Source organism: Xiphias gladius, chromosome 12 (assembly GCF_016859285.1).
Source record: "Xiphias gladius isolate SHS-SW01 ecotype Sanya breed wild chromosome 12, ASM1685928v1, whole genome shotgun sequence".
NCBI lineage: Eukaryota > Metazoa > Chordata > Actinopteri > Istiophoriformes > Xiphiidae > Xiphias > Xiphias gladius.
This window is the reverse complement of record NC_053411.1, coordinates 9765185-9781481: the sequence shown is the minus strand read 5'-3', so window position 1 is coordinate 9781481 and position 16297 is coordinate 9765185. Positions and strand designations below refer to the sequence as shown.

General features: G+C 39.7%; 1 protein-coding gene across 1 annotated transcript in view; it reads right to left on the bottom strand.

Moving 5' to 3' along the window:
- The window catches only part of LOC120797184 (phospholipid-transporting ATPase ABCA1-like), a 140131-nt gene that overhangs the window by 80622 nt on the left and 43212 nt on the right, over positions 1–16297 (bottom strand). The window contains exons 14-22 of the mRNA XM_040140576.1: positions 15808–16030; positions 14860–15081; positions 10897–11101; positions 10452–10568; positions 9613–9784; positions 8451–8582; positions 7607–7746; positions 6732–6869; positions 1821–2035 (exon numbers count right to left, since the gene is read on the bottom strand). Of these exons, the coding sequence (XP_039996510.1) occupies positions 1821–2035; positions 6732–6869; positions 7607–7746; positions 8451–8582; positions 9613–9784; positions 10452–10568; positions 10897–11101; positions 14860–15081; positions 15808–16030 (1564 nt within the window). The remainder of the gene's footprint in view (positions 1–1820; positions 2036–6731; positions 6870–7606; positions 7747–8450; positions 8583–9612; positions 9785–10451; positions 10569–10896; positions 11102–14859; positions 15082–15807; positions 16031–16297) is intronic.

Genomic DNA, 16297 nt, shown 5'->3' with positions numbered 1-16297 from the left:
AACAAGGGATCTTTGTTTCTTGTTATCCCCCTTGTTCTACCCCACGTTTCCTTTCCGTCTCTACCGTCAGCTTTCAAATAAAAGGCAAAAACCCCAGACATCGTCTAAAATTATGACTGGAAATCTGTATCCACTTTGAAAATAAGTAAACAACGCTGCAAATCCCAGGGGGCTGATGGTGAGTGCCAACTTTTAGTGCTTGACAATCAGTATTGAAAATCTATTTAGTTCCCAAGTGATAAAAAGGTATTAAATTCTATTTGAAATATACAAAACCATAACTAATATAGAATCTGAAAACCTGCCTTTGCCTCGGCCATATGGTTCAAAAATATGCAAAATTTTACTCTCTGAAACAAAACCAAGGTAGCTTCCAGGTGCCAGATTTTGGTTGAGTCAACATGTGTCAAACTTTGAGGGAAAAGTTGGTTTATCATTTATTCACTTTTGGTGATGGTCCTATAGAAGTTTCACGGTCTCTCCCAGGGGCCTTAGACAGATGTTTTACGAGACCAGGGGAGCCTACCCATGGAGCAGCCTGTAGCTTACCATAAACGGAAGTAAGCCAAGCTATGTCTGTCTGAGTTTTAATTTATGGCCTGTGCATGAGCAGTGCGTGAACATTATATATGTTTTCTATCTTATTGGATGATGTGTTTGGGTTGAAGTAAAGATAACTAATTGGGACTAAGTTCTTTTTTACTCAAGAAACACTATAAAGAATATTGTAAGAGTCTTGCTATTGAGAGACTCGCCTTTGACTTCTTGTGATAAGGTTTGTTTCTCTCCTATATTGTGACTTACAATATATTTCACTTTAACCCTATCAGTGTTTTTTGTGTTTAATTAAATAGCGAAAAACATGGTTGCAACTACCAGCTGTACTGTTACCGGGACTGAAAATCAGCATATTCCTAAAAAGAACATTATGTATTATATATGCTTAAAGCTGGAGTGTGGTACTTTTACATATAAATGCATTCATACATTCAAGCCCTTGCCAGGTCAGAGTTCACACAATGCTGATTCCGGCTAAAACTCTTTGTATTTCGAAGTATATCTGATATATTTAAATCTGGTGTCCGTGGCGACATTACCGCACTGACACAACGTTAGCAATGCGTTTTACGTCAAACCTGCAAGCTTGCAAGAGCTGAAGAGGAGAGCAACTGTAGCGACAGAGGTGGAATAGGCTACAGCAACTAGGAGTATGACAGAAAAACCTAGGAAACCTCCAACAAAAGTTTCTTATGATCCAGATTAAAAAGAAACTACGTGTTCAGAGGAGGGATTCCAGTCTGAAAAAGAAAGCGATCGACAAGGGGGAGAAGCATGGATTACCCTTGGTATGGCTTTTCTTGTTGGAGAGCGCTGAAAGAAGAGAGGGGACTGAAGACAGACATGGGTGTTCCCTTACTGCTGTTGGACAGGTTGCCAGTTGTAAAATATTTGGAGTTGGCTATGTAGCTGTTACAATTACTCTACGTAAATGATGGATTATTGTCTTAGAACTGTATACATTTCTTTGTATGCGACAGTGTTTGTGTAATTTCTCTTACTGCCAGAAGGGGGAGAGAAAAGTTCCACTTCACAGGTTTAAAGCAGCATTAATCTGTGTTTTTTTGTTTGTTTGTTTGTTCATCTGTGTTGAAGATTTGAAAGCAGACTAATTTAATCCAGTCCACCTGGCCAATACTGGAATGAAAATCCATCAAGTGACAACTGAGGGAATCGGCCACTGTATAAGTGGACAGCAACAGAAGATGCAACGTTCAAAATCTAATCAGTATCCAGAAACTACATACGCCATCTGTTCGTACCTCTATGGCCTGACTGTGTATAATACCATTACGCTGGGCTGTCATCTTTTCGGTCCCATCTCGGACCAGAGTGAGGTAGTAGCCGCTGCCGAAACATTTCTTGAGGAAGAGTGAGGAGCCACAGCAGCGCATCTTGCCGTTCGAGATGATAGCAATGCGATCACCTAAGATGTCTGCCTCATCCATGTGGTGTGTGGACAAAATGATGGTGCGACCTGAAGAGGGACAGAAAGGGAGACTCAATCGATGTCGCCTGAATGCGCACAACAAGACTGTGTGATGGGTGTCTTAAGTGGTCTGGTGCTGTGCACACCCGTGTGTGAGTCACCGACAATGTGTCTGAAATAAAGAATAAAAACACTAGATTGCAAATATGATTAAAAAAAAAGTTAAGGCACAAACTGGAAATTTTTAAAAAAGCATTTCTGAAGCATTTTTCTCTTTGGACCTTATTTGATTCGACAGCTGTCGCTATGAAAAAGAAGCCTGATGAGAAAAGATGCCATAGATTGTAAAAAAAAAAACGTTCTACTCAAGCTAATATCACAATTTGTCTCACTTTTTACCTTTCAGCTGATTCCACTGTGTTTTTTTTTTTACCAATGCTTATCCACATGGCAACAAAGCAAACTATAGAAGATTGCGGGAGTGTTATTCTAGGACAAAATTAAAATTGTGATAAAGGCCACCCTAAGCCTACCTTCCAGCATTTCCATGAGACCACATATTATTTCAGCGCAGCCTTTTGTGCTGTGAGCCCTTGGATTTGAGAGGTATCAAACTGAGCACAATTGCAGGGACAACTATGGCGTGCGTTCCAAGGTTATTCACAGGTGTTCTAATCCTTTCATATCATGCTGTATCAGATAACACATTAATTATCACATACCCCGGAAATAATTTGAAAAAAACACAAGATCTGTAATATAGTCACAGCATGGTCATATCTCTGCAGTCGACCTGAGAGCAGTATCACAGAGTACTGGGTAACTTTTGATCCAGTCGTGTTTTAAAGCAGAAAACATTCAATCAAATACCTTTAATATCAAGTGACAAAGAAAGAAACCGGCTTAGATTACAGTCACTTTGAAAAAACTGTGCTAGTTCAAGCCAATTCCATTTTTTTGACATTTCATGAGGCCAAACGAGCCAATAAATGGTAATAACAGCCGGATTTTTAGCCATGCTGGCGGCATGGCTCTATTGATGGCAATGCCGCACTGGTGGTACACCACTTTGCTCCAGACTCATGGATTGCCATGACTTTTAGTATGGATATCTATAGTAGTCAATGGATGAATCCTAGTGACTTTGGTGAGCCCCTCTGTTGCAAAATCCCATCAGGCTCAGATACACTTTGTGTTTTGTGTTGATTAGCAAATGTTAGCATGCTTACCTGTTAAATTGAGATGTTGGACATGGTAAAAATTTATACTGGCTTAACATCATGTTGTTGGTGTGTTAGCGTTGTCACTGTGAGCGTGTTAGCATGCTGACGTGACAGAGCCAGTAGCATGGCTGCAGACTCTTGATCTTGGTAAGACAGCTGATACTTGAACAGCAAGTAACAGGTCAAAGCATCTCCCTACAGAGATGACAGGTGTGTCGTATCAAGCATATAAATCGCAAAGCATGATAAGGAGAAGCACACTCAGTAAGTAGCTGACTGGATGGAGTTTTCAGCCTTTCTTCGAATTTGTCGGTGTTTATTGCAAAAGGTCAGGTCCTCTCCTGAGCATAGCGGCTTTTTTTTGCACCGAGCTAGTTAAATTTGTGTCTCCACAGGTCATATTATCCTAGGGACAAGGACAAGGAAGGTCATTAACTGCAGCCTAATGCAACCATTTTGCTTGGCCAACTATTTCCGCCTGTTCTCCCCCACTCCCTCCCCTCTTTTGTGCCCTGCCACCAGCTGAGCTGCTAAATCCATCCTTTCTCACTTAAGTATTGCTGCCTTATGCTATGCCAAGCAAGTCTGGATCCCTCTATATACAAACTCAAAAAAATGCTCAAGTTGAATGAATGCCCACAACCCAGTCAATTTAACATATGGGGGAGAAGAGCTATGCTTATGAAGGAAGTGGGTTGTGGAGGTCGCATGAGGTTTAGTTTGACTGAGCCAGCTCATTTTGTATGGGATGCTCAAACTCATAGATGATTTTCCTGGGGATTTGTTGTGGTTTACAAGGAAAAAATAATAATCAAAACGCACTGCATCATCTGTGAGTTGGGAGCAAAATAAATGTGTTTGGACTGCAGATGGCCCACAAAGGTATACTGATTTATAGTGTGTTGTGGTGCATTACAGCACAAAGTAATATATCAAATGGAGGTGGGTGTGTTCAGGTAAACTGGTCGCGCTCGCACAACGCACAGCAAAGTGAGGCTGGAAATCTCGCCTCTGTTATTCAGCTTCCTTCCCTCTACATCAAGCTGATAGAAATGGATTTCACAGTGGTTGAGTAAGGCTGGACAGATATTATGTACATCGGTAAGATGAATTACTGGACTGTATTAAATGCTGTTTGTGGCAAATAATTCAAATCAATAAATGTTAAAATTACCTTGCAGTTTACAGCCTCTCCACTGAGTTAAAAGAAAAAGATTGGCTTGTAGTTTTGATTAAAAGCAACCCAATATAATATTTTTTTTTAAAAAAAGGGTTTGCAATGCATGTTCAATGCCAAGTATGGTTCACTGTAAGGGAACTGTGAACTGTTTACAAAATCTTTTGAATAACACTTGAATGTAGTCTGTTGATAGACACAACTGAAACTCAGACATTGCGATTATTGCAAGGAATATGTAACTATTTGTTGAAGGTTGCACAAGTTGAAATAAGTTTTTTCTTGGTCAGTATTTTTCAAGGTTATTTGATGTTCCAAATACTACCTTTGAGTGATTGCAGCTTGCTCCTGTCTTCCCCTCCATCCTCTACATCATATTTCAATGAAAAGGTCTGATTTTTAACTCATTTGCATTTTTCCCCCCCAAAAAACTTCAGAATGCCTTTTTTTTTGTCATGAAAACAACTCATGTAAGATCATATATGAGAAACAATGGCTGACAGATTTTTACATACTGCGACACTGGTTTCAACCGTACAATAATCTGTATTCTTTGGGGGGGGGGCATTATGTGCCATACTTCAATTTTCACAATTGCCAGAGAAATTCTAAAAATGCATTCAACTGCAATCAGAGTCCACAATAAATGGAAATGATATAAAGATCCAACTTGCATTTCGTCAGTAACTTTGAAGTAAGTATTTGGAAGGAAGAAAACTATTTCGCCTATTGACAGGATTTTTCACATTTGTTATGATACATTCAATCTAGCCTTATTATTTAAATTCAGTAATGAAATCAACAAACTGCATACAATTTCTCTCATGCCAGGAATATTATTCTTTAAATACACTTTACTTCATTTCAAAACTGTACAAAAAAAAAAAAATTAAATCCTTATAACCAAGTTGAGGAATGTTAATGTTTTTACTTTATAATCATGGCAACTAAAGTTATAGCACTAGAAGAGCTATGTAAGATGAAAAAAGCCATTCAGGGCAGTAGAAAAGGCTTGTAAATTGGTAAAGTTATCAATTATAATCAATAATTAGGTGATAAAAAATGATGCTGTCACAGCAAAAACATGCAAGGCTGAAGGCACAAAGCTGAATGTTTAAAATCCATTATATGAATATCATCCTCAAGGCCCACTTTTTATAACATAATGAGTGGGGTAATTTAATAGTAATCAACTTCCAGTAATGGATAATGATTAAAAATTCATAATTTGCTCATTTTTACTTTAAATCTTCACCTTCTATGGCGATTTTCTAATCACACATGAAAAAAGAGACATTAAAAGCCACCTTAAATGCAAAGATCTGATGCCATCATATTAGCATTTTAATGAACACTCTACTTATTACAAGATAAATAAAGCATATTCATCTTAAATGTACACCGAGGGTTTCATTTAAACTACAAGTGCATGCACAGTATGTCCATGTTTCTTCATACCTTGAGCAATTTTATGACAGTTTGAACTGTCATCAATCAAATAAGCTCCTACTGAACCTAATGAAAACAACACCCTCTTAGGGCAATCTGGTCAACTTGTCTGTGTGAAAAACCTGCACTGTTAATTAGAACCACAATATTAAGTCCAATTACAGCCTTTAGCTTTTTCATACAAATAGACTGCCTGTAGCCTTTTTTTGCTTAATGACAAACCTTACAACACCGTGGTGAAAACAAGACTGTAGAGGCACAAAACATGACTCATTCCACCAGCCAGAATGTGGGTGTTCTCATTATAACAGAGTTATCTCCGGCTCCCAATTGGACTGAAAGGGCTTGATTAGAGAGAGAGGGAAGCTAATGACACAGTGAGGGGCAGAATGTCACTCAATGCACATTAAACATTTAGACATCTGCTGAGAGAATGTGTTACTATAATGTCCATGTCCTGCTTACAGACACTAGCCACCACAAAGTATATAAGGCCAGAGAGTGACAAGTTAACTGATATGGCAGACAATTAGGGACTCTGTTAAATAGCAGTGTCAATTAAAGCTTCTTGGATTCACTTGTCGTCACTTGCATTTCAATCTGTTCCAGTGCAAATTACGATTTCTCTCCACCCACATTTGAGTGTCACAGAGAGCAAGGCTAAGAAAATAAATTCTGCAGGCTGCTCTAGATGGATCATTACCTTAACAGCTCTCATACTAGACACATTTGAGCCTCGTCAGTTAAAAGTTTACCTTGAGTCGGGTTCACTTTTGGAAAGTTTCTTGGTTTGAATCAGATGTAACATGCGCTCTATGCATTCCAGTCAATCCTGCAAACATAAGGGACTTCAAAGCCTCTAGTGGAGTCTTCGTTCTTACCACTGATCCTATACCTTGTTTGTACTTTAACAGCAGTTCCCAGATACCCCTGCGGGCATAGGGGTCCACTCCTGCTGTAGGCTCATCTAAGATGACGATTTTTGAGCCGCCAACAAATGCTATAGCCACAGACAGCTTCCGCTGCATGCCACCTGGAAGACAGAATAATATACATTAGCTATGGTGTCTTAGTAATATATTATGTCTTGAAAATGTGCTGGGAAAAAAAAAAGTAAAAACTGCAGCTGAAATAAAATGGATACTCATCTTTGTCCTGGTAGTAGACTTTCTGCCTGTAATCAGTGAAAAAAATCCTACACAACCATCTGTTAGCATTAGGTTTGGACACAATATTGGGAACTGATTATGGAATACATTTGTTGAAATGTACCTCTCCATGTTTTATGCCTTTTGCAGGGTGCAAAATGATTGATGGCAGGGAAGTAGATACACCTTACTGGGGTTATTCAAGTCTCCTCTCATAGCCAGCTCTTCAAAATGCATCCAATGTATTGCTAATGTAGTGGAAATGTCAGCATAGATCAACCTTGAAAGTCATATTTCAGTGATTTTGCTCACAAGCAATGCGTGACTGGGGCCAATTTATCAAGCAGGACTTGCTCATGCCCCTCAGACAATGAATTACAATGTGTGACACTCAGGTACAATGCATGTGTATGTTGAGACGGCCGAACTGTATAATGGGGCATCTTTATCCTGAATAGAAAGGATAATCTACAGATGATATTGCTTCCCAGGGGATATGAATGCACCAAACGCACAGGATGCACACATCAAAAAACTAAATTTACATCTCTGCATAATTTCATTCAGGCAGTCTGTGATACACCGATCCAAAAGATGTCAACATACACGCATACAGACACACCTGACAGGTTCTTAGCAAGATCCTTCCGCTTATGTGGTAAACCAACATCCTTAATCATCTGGTCCATCTCCATTTTCACCTCATCTCTGCTGCGTCCTTTCAGCCGAGCGTAGAAGTAGATGTGCTCCTCCACTGTCAGCCTGGAAAGGTGAAAATAATATCATAACACCCATTTGACTGACGTGCGAGGCGGCATGAGTGACCAAAGAGGGTATCCCATGCCACTTCTTCATATGAAGTTGTTTGAAATATCCAAAGTTTCACATCAAAGCATTTTCCAAGATTATCCAGCTCCAATGTAACTGAACTTTTGTGAACAGTAAGTAAAGAAAAGTCTTAAATTTTTATCAAAACTGCCTCACAGGTGAGAAAAATAATACGTCCTAATGTCTACCTCAATGTTTGCATGAATATTTTAACTCTATTTAAAATAGATTCTTTGACTGTCTGGGATTAATATTAATGAAAGTAATTTGCAGGTGCTAAGCCATAATTATGATGTAGAACTGGTGTCGAGTTGCAGTTTGTGGAGAGAGAGAAATAGAGGGGACTCTAAAGGTGAAAGAAAAAAAAAATAGCCGGGAATTATGCTATTAGAAGAAATTTAGTGGACGGAGTGAACAAAGTTCATTTCATTGGTAAAATAAAAAGGTAAAGGGATAATGATGTGTTGATGTGAAAAATAAGCTGAGATTGAGCCCTCATTGTACATACAATTAAACTGCTCTGTAATGGTCTCTTCCCCCTTTCTACTTATTTAGTATAATAAACCAGAGGCAAAACATGATTATACTAATGGCCAGTTGAGAACATGGATGAATGGCTATCCGCCTAATTCACTCACTCATTGAATAAGACATTGTGTTGTGGGCACATTCCCAAATACTTCCGGATGCTGTCCATGTCAGTGTGGATGTCATAGCCATTGATGAGGGCCGTGCCTGATGTAGGCGGGAACAGTCCTGTCAGAATTGACCTGCCGAGAAAAAAGACATAAACAAGACACAAATATCCTGATTACTAAGCTTGGAGATTGATTTGGGTTGTCGATTTTTGCCTCATAATAAATCATCTCAATTATAAATAATAATAATCATAAGGTAAAGGAGAGTTCCTGCAACTTAGAAGCATTGTGTAAAACATAATGGTGAATTAGAATAATTCCCAGCTCCCTTTAAACATATTTGTCAATACACATGTTGTCCAATTTCACCGACATATTCTAATTCAATCTACCAAAAGTAGGAGAAAAGATTTTTCTGTCGCAAATATTGAGAAATGGAAGCTGCACTGTACTGCAGTATCAGACCATTTGTAGCACCGACTTTCCATATCGATCCCCATTAACTTGTATACAGTCTGAGTTCATTCATAATGAATTAATTACTGACTAACATGAGCGGAAAAAATACCAACCACCACAAAGAAGACCACAACACAACAGTGCAAAAGATAAAAACAGCGCCAGTTAGGACAAAACATCTGCATACCAACAAAAAGGCAGGATTTGTAAACAAATTCAGTTGTAACACTGAGTCTCACGGATAGATAGGTACTGATATCTTTCTGTGCATGCATCTACTCGGAGTAGTGTGTGACAGAGTCCTTCCTCCGTCCTTTCTGTTACCGTGCTGTTATGTTTCATCACAGCGGCTCAGAGTGGATGTCTTCCCTTCAGCCCTTAGCCCTTCATCACATGCTCTCTCCCTTGCTCATTCTTTCTGGGCCACTGGGTTTCATTTATTTGCTGTCATCCTAAACCCCGTCGTACCTCCCCACTATTTTTTAAACAGCAATTAGATAACTGCCGCTATCAACACAACAGCTGACTCTGTGTGATAAATGTCCCCTCAGAAGATGTCACTCTTTGAAAGCACTGACCACTGAATTAATGTAGCAGCAGTACAGTCTGCATTGTGTACAAGTTAGATTAGTTGCACCCTGTGAAATTACATGAACATTGAGCCAAGTGGCAAAGCATGGGAGAAATAGATAATGCAACTCACATCGTGGTTGTTTTTCCAGCTCCATTGTGGCCAAGAAAAGATGTGATCTGATTCTCATAGAAGTCCACACTTAGTCCGTCCACAGCAAGCTTCTTTCCAGTCTTGTAGATTTTAACAAGATTGCGGATTGAGACCCCTGCTTTCATATTGGGTGGTGGTTTTTCCAGATATTCTTTGGGAACACATGCATACATTCATCAACACCCACACATCTACACAGAGAAACCAGCATAAAAGCAGTTTATTAAATTTATCTAAGATATAAATGTCTTTTGAAGAAACAATGTTCCAATTTACATAAAGGGGTGGCTCTTCTTCAAGAAATATGAGGACTAACACAAAATAACAACAAAATCATACTTGGTAATATTTCTCAATGCTGTAAAAGATTTGTTTACATCAGTAACATTTGCACAGACTGGAATAAAACATGATATCTTCTTAATAATATGGTTGACAAACACAAAATGTTGTTTTTCCTCTTAAATTCAAACTCTTTACTTATGTATGTGAATATTCCCTTAATGCCATATGGTTAAAAAGGAAAATGAATACATTGCTGTTCACTAAAAGACAAAAATAGCCAGCTTTAGCTCCCTCCCGTTCCTGACTTGAAACTCACCATTTTTTCCCCCATTCAAAGCAGCAAGCTCTATTATCACCCTATGTGCTAATGTTTGTTTGCAACCCATCCCAATTAATTGGCACTTCCTCTCAGAACTACAGTCCCACTAGTACAAGAGTGAACTGTTGAGAATCTGACAAACACATAATAACTGGGTGGGTTACACCACCGTTACACATCGCAGGAGAGAACTGAAAATTATATGGCAGGTTACCGTTGTGTTCGCTGGAATCCTTCAACAAACCGGGGTCAGCGTCAGTCACCGAGGCTCCCCCACACCAATAAGACGCAGTGAAAGGGAAGTACCATGGCTTAGGGATTCCATATTGGCCTGGGATTGAGCGTGGAGAACATTATTAACATTTTAATAACGGCCTGGCTTGAGGGAATATGGTACTTTACAATGTAGGTTTCCTCTTGACAGCCTGGCACAACTCCTGTCTTCCGTTAATTAGAGTCGATGAGAAAAGCATTAAGACGAGCTTGTTAGGATAGCAGAAATTGGCTATTGATTTAAGCTAGGCCAGGTGAAGGGATCTCATGCGAGAACAGTAAGATAGAGCAGCAAATTTTAGCATCTTCCCATTTTTAAATATAGCATCACCTCCTCAGGCGACATGAAGAGTAGATAGCGTACAAATCTGCTCAATAATCAATACCTGGAAAGACATTCTCAATGTACCAGGTGAGCGTCCAGTATAAAGCAGCATCAAACAGCATCATGATGATGGACACAATGAATGTGTAGCGTTCCCCCTCTTCTGGACTCTTGCCAATGTTGTACCACTGAATCCCGATGCCTTGCTCCTCATACTTGGAAAAGTTCTCACAGCCGTAGCCAAAGGCCACACATGACAATAAACTCTGGGAATGAAAGATGTGCAAGTAAAAACAGCCATAGTTAAAGGAGTAGTTTGACATTTTGGGGAATATGCTCATTTGCTTTCATGCTGAGAGTTAGATGAGAAGATTTATACCGCTCATCATGTCTGTACGCTAAATACACAGCTGGAGCCGGCAGATGGTTAACTTAGCTTAGCATAAGGACTGGAAACAGGGGGAAACAGATAGCCTGACTCTAATTTCCCGCAGTCTCAGCTGGCTGTCTGGCATCTAGTCCTGGTCGAGACACAATCTGGCTCTTAACCCTCTGTAAAACAGTGAATTTTTATTTTAACACTACAGCTTTTGTACAGATGAAACAACAAGATATAAAGTGTTAACTACTGTGCTTTAGGGGCGCTGGTAGGCAGATTTGGTTACTTTTAAACAGAGTAAGACTGGCCGTTTCCCTCTGTTTACAGTCTTTACGCTAAGATAACGGGCTGCTGGTCTTAGCTGCATAATTTACATACAGACACTAGAGTTTTATCAATCCTCTCATCGGACTGTTGACAAAAAAGCTAATAAGTGCATTTCCCAAAATTTCCTTTTAAATATGTGAAGCATAGCCTCAAAGAATACTTCATCATACTTGTATAGTGACATCCTTTGATCACTAAATTCAGGTGATGAGAGAATACTGTTACCACACACATCAAAACACATAAAGTAACTGATTGGTAAACTATTGCAGCAGAAAGAAGAACATTATCCACACAGACATCAGCTGGTGTAATTGCTGTGTTGCCTTTGAACATCTCTGAGTAATTTCAATTTAGACAAGAACAAAGATGGAGACTAAAATGTGTGTGCTGCAAACTAAGATTTGTTGGCTCTTTCATACAGTAGGAAATTGCAAATGATGTGTTGCCCATGAGACATCATCTGCCATGGCCTATCACTCGGCATTGCCATGTTGCCTGCCAGCTGTTTTATCACGCCTCATTTGCTCACCGCATTTTCACTCCGGCAGAAGCAGTTGCTGAAGCTTCAGTGACGAGCCATCATGGATACTGTCTGCCCACTGCTACATTACCAGGGACAGAATCTGAAATGCTCTGCAGCGACGCCAAACCTCTAGCCTGGCGACTAACACCGCTGGCAACTTCCTGTGTTGTCCTCCACTGGTCATCTACTGCTAAGTAATCGACAGTCAGTCAGTAGATGAGAGGTGACAGCAGGGCTAGTGGGCACCCATCCTTGACCTCTGTAAGGACGGCTGACAAACAACAGGAGCCACTCCTTTGGCTTTTGAGAAAAGGGCATGAGTTGGGAGGCAGACAAGCCCCCTCTATTGAACACTTGTCATTGTTGCAGATTTAGCCACCATTCAGCTGGCTGCAGTCAAAGACCATTGTTAAGAGGAAAGGTAATCAGGGTTCCTGCTCTTTTGAAAACGTCGTTTTTCAGGTCATTTTTTTGACAAATAGAGTTGGAATGAGGGACAGGGATCAAAACAGAGACAAATGTGTTTCTGTCTGAAGAAGTTTCCTTTAAAAACTGTTGTCGTCATTTCTAAGTCTTACACAGTACAGAGTCTGTCTGAAAAGTGTTTCGCAGAATGAACTGAAGTTCGAAAAAACATAAAGGAGGCTAGAGCTGCGATAATTAGTCCATCAGTCAATTTGTCGATAGTTGGGAAACTGGCAACCATTTACGTAATCAAATAATTGTTTAAGTCATTTTTCAGGTAAAATATCAAACATTCCCTTGTTTTAGCTTCTCAAATGTAAGGATTAGCAGTTTGGATATCTTTGGGTTCTTGGCCTGTTGGTCAGACAACACAAGCTAGTTGAAGATGTCCTCTAGGAAATTATGCTGGCATTTTTTTTTTTCTTCTGATATTTTAATAGACCAAACAATTTATCATTTAATTGAGAGAATAATCAGGGGATTGTGATAGCGAAAATAGAATGGTTAAAGCAGTCAGCTCATAACTGCAACGTCCCTAGTTTGATTCTGGCTGAGGGCCTTCTCTCTCCCCTTTCTCCTGTCTGCCTCTATACTGTCTGCTATTGTTTAAACGCAAAAATAACTGTTAGCTGCAGCCCATATTTAAATCATATTAAGAGCCACAGTACAGCAAAGACATTCTGAACAAATAACTTGCCAGATGATGCAAAAGCATAGATTGATTCATTGATGTCAGCAAAGTTTTAAATTATTATGCAGGAATGACATTTTTTTTCCTCTTGACTTTTCCAGGACTGAAAGATTAATTGGAAATATTTCAGGTTTTCCAGAACATAAAAGAACTCTGGGCTCTCTCTTGTTTCTACCTTATTAAAAACTGGAGGTAAAACAGGGAGAAAAATAGTCAAAGTACAGTAGATATGAAGTTGGATTGTGACCATACCCTGTCTTGTAGTGGCCCTCTGATACACTGCCTGAGGCTCTCCTTTACCACTGAGCTGCAATCAAAAACTGTTCATATAAATTCAGGTGATCTTTTGAAATTCTGCTCCGATTAAAGACTTCATTATCAAGGACAATGTGGGGGAGAATCTGTATGCTGCGGCACGATGTAGTTTCATCTGAGCTGTAAGAGAGAAAGAGACCTCTGCACACACATACACATCTCTGATAAAGTGTGGGGATGAACTGGATAGTGCTTTGGTCAGAGGAACATTGCTCATGCTAATTAGAGGGCTAGAGGGCTATCCATCTAGTTGGAGCAGGGGAGAAAAATCTCGGTGCCAGAGGAGAACCCAGCAATGGCACTTTGTGTAGAGATTAAATAAGGTTTGCAGTTCCTTATACAGTATGTAAAATGCCCACCTAAACTGCATGCAGTCTGTAAAAGGAAATGGACTGAAGAGTTTCCTAAAGGAAACGAATGACATAATTTTAAAGGACTTACTCAAAGATAAGCAATTTCACCTGATATGTTGGCATTGCTCGTTGGCAAAATCCAGGCTTACAAAGTGTCAGAGGATGAAAGACTAAACAAGAAGTGATTTCTGCCAGGTGCCATTGTAATATATATATATATATATATACAACTGATACTGCATAATTGACAAACAAAAAAAACATGACCTGATTGAAATTCTGGGAAGATGCACTCGCACTCACAACGATGAAGATTCAAGATTTTGTGTGTCTTTGTCTGCAGAAAGGACAGCTTGAGGACAAATGATACCAGCACTGCTGTAAAGGTCACACAAAGAGGCTACACTGAAAGTTGAGCAATGGTGAACTATTTATCTTTATCCCTTAGAGGATAGGAGAAAATCCCCAGATTCCTCAGCGTCTGTCTGTGTAGTCTCTTCTTTTATGCAAATGTTTCATGTTTCTCTCAGTTTTAACAAAACTGCTCAACTCAGTGCCAAAATTTTTCAGAACAAGTGACAGCATGAATATTTAAAATAATTCCTACGTGCTTTTATGTTGCAATTTAATTTTCACTGGACCCTCGATTCATCTTGGAGGCACACACCTCACACGTTATTTATCAGGAGACTTGTTCAGACAATAACAACAAATGTATGACAGTTATTATTGACACTGAGTTAATTTACTTCCTTTCGTAACAACCAGCAACTATTAAATCAGACTGGTGCCTGTTTGGATTTAAAACGAACAGGAAACGGAGAAGGAACAAAAAAAGTGCGCCAAAGTGTGATCATGGTGGCAAAAACAGAACCTAGGAATATAACTCAAAACTAAGCCAGCCCTCGTGTATGACAAGAGCAGGGGAAAATATTAAAAAACCATGTCAGCGTTACAGACGGACTTACCACAGCAACCTTGGCCCGGAAACCCATGACGTCCCTCCAGGCGTAGCAGAGGATGTGCGGCAGATAGAGGACAAAGTAGATGAGTCCCCCGCACGCTGCTGCTAAGTTGGCCTTAGAGAAGAAGACGCTAATGAAGAAGCACTGAGTGATGGTGGTCACACAGAACACCAGCAGGAAGACAAATATTACTGAGGGGTCGCTGTACTGCAGCACTTTCCCGTACTGTGGCAAAAGAAATGAATGAAAGATGGGAGAAAGACAGAAATGTGAACATCTAATTTCATGTTAAAAAAAAACAATCAAAAAGTTCCTTCAGGTTTGGGAGAAAAGGTTGATTCATTATCAAGGAAACAGGGGGATTCAGAAAATTAGCTGATTTTTAAAAGACAGTAGGCTGAGTAAAAGGTTTGAAATTGGTAAATATCAGATATACCTGAACATTTTTCCAACAGACTGACGTTCAATTGCATGATCTGAAAGTCATTAAATATGTCACCCTTTTACTCTGCCAGTTTGAAGGAGGACCCTTCTCTAATTTTAGAGAGCCACTCATGAATCCATCCATTCTCCCACATTACAGCATGATGCTGATGTCTTCTCCGAACCTAATTCAAAGAGACACTTGAACTGTTAGAATAATGGTGCTATTGTAATGGACGCAATTATGATTAAAAACCTTCTAGAGGACACTGTTACGTGGAGCTGTATGAATGTTCGTTATAGATTATGTCCTTCCAAATTTGCACAGATTAAATTAACTATCAAGTGTGACTGGGATAGCGTCAAGTAAAATTACATAATTTTAGTGCTTAGGTTTCACTTCAGATCAACATTTTCATTATTTTAAACAAAACAAGTCTCATTAGTTTATGAGGCTTGACGGCCAAAACTCTCCAAAAGTAGTGTTGGGTTCTCTTTCTAATCACTGTTTAATCATTTTGAAATCACCTTCAGTATAAGGGCAAGCAGGACAGCGCTGACAGCCAGCGGAAGCACACCGGACACTGCCCAGCTCAGCCAATAGATGGCACTTCTCAGGCCCATGATCCTCACTGTCTCCTTAAGCCTCGCCTCTTTCTCAGCAACAATACCCTTTGTGATCATGGCCACAGAGTAGATCCAGGCTAACGTCATGTATAAGGGGAGCGAGCGAGCCAGAGACCGGAGAAACCTGAATGGTGAGGGAGCCAGACCAGACAAGACAATGACCTCATTTAAACCTGGTATTAACATGTAATCTGTATCTGCCTGTATTCTGATTGGATCTGACTATGCATCCCAGGTCAGTGGAAGCTATGGTGCTGTATGGGCTCTATGCATTTTCCTTTGCCTAAGAAGGGGCCTTCGGTAGCTTTTAGTTGAGTCAAATTTGGGTGATGTTTAAATTTGCTGCATTAACTAATCATTTGGCCACTTGGGGACAGCAGCAACAAGCTCT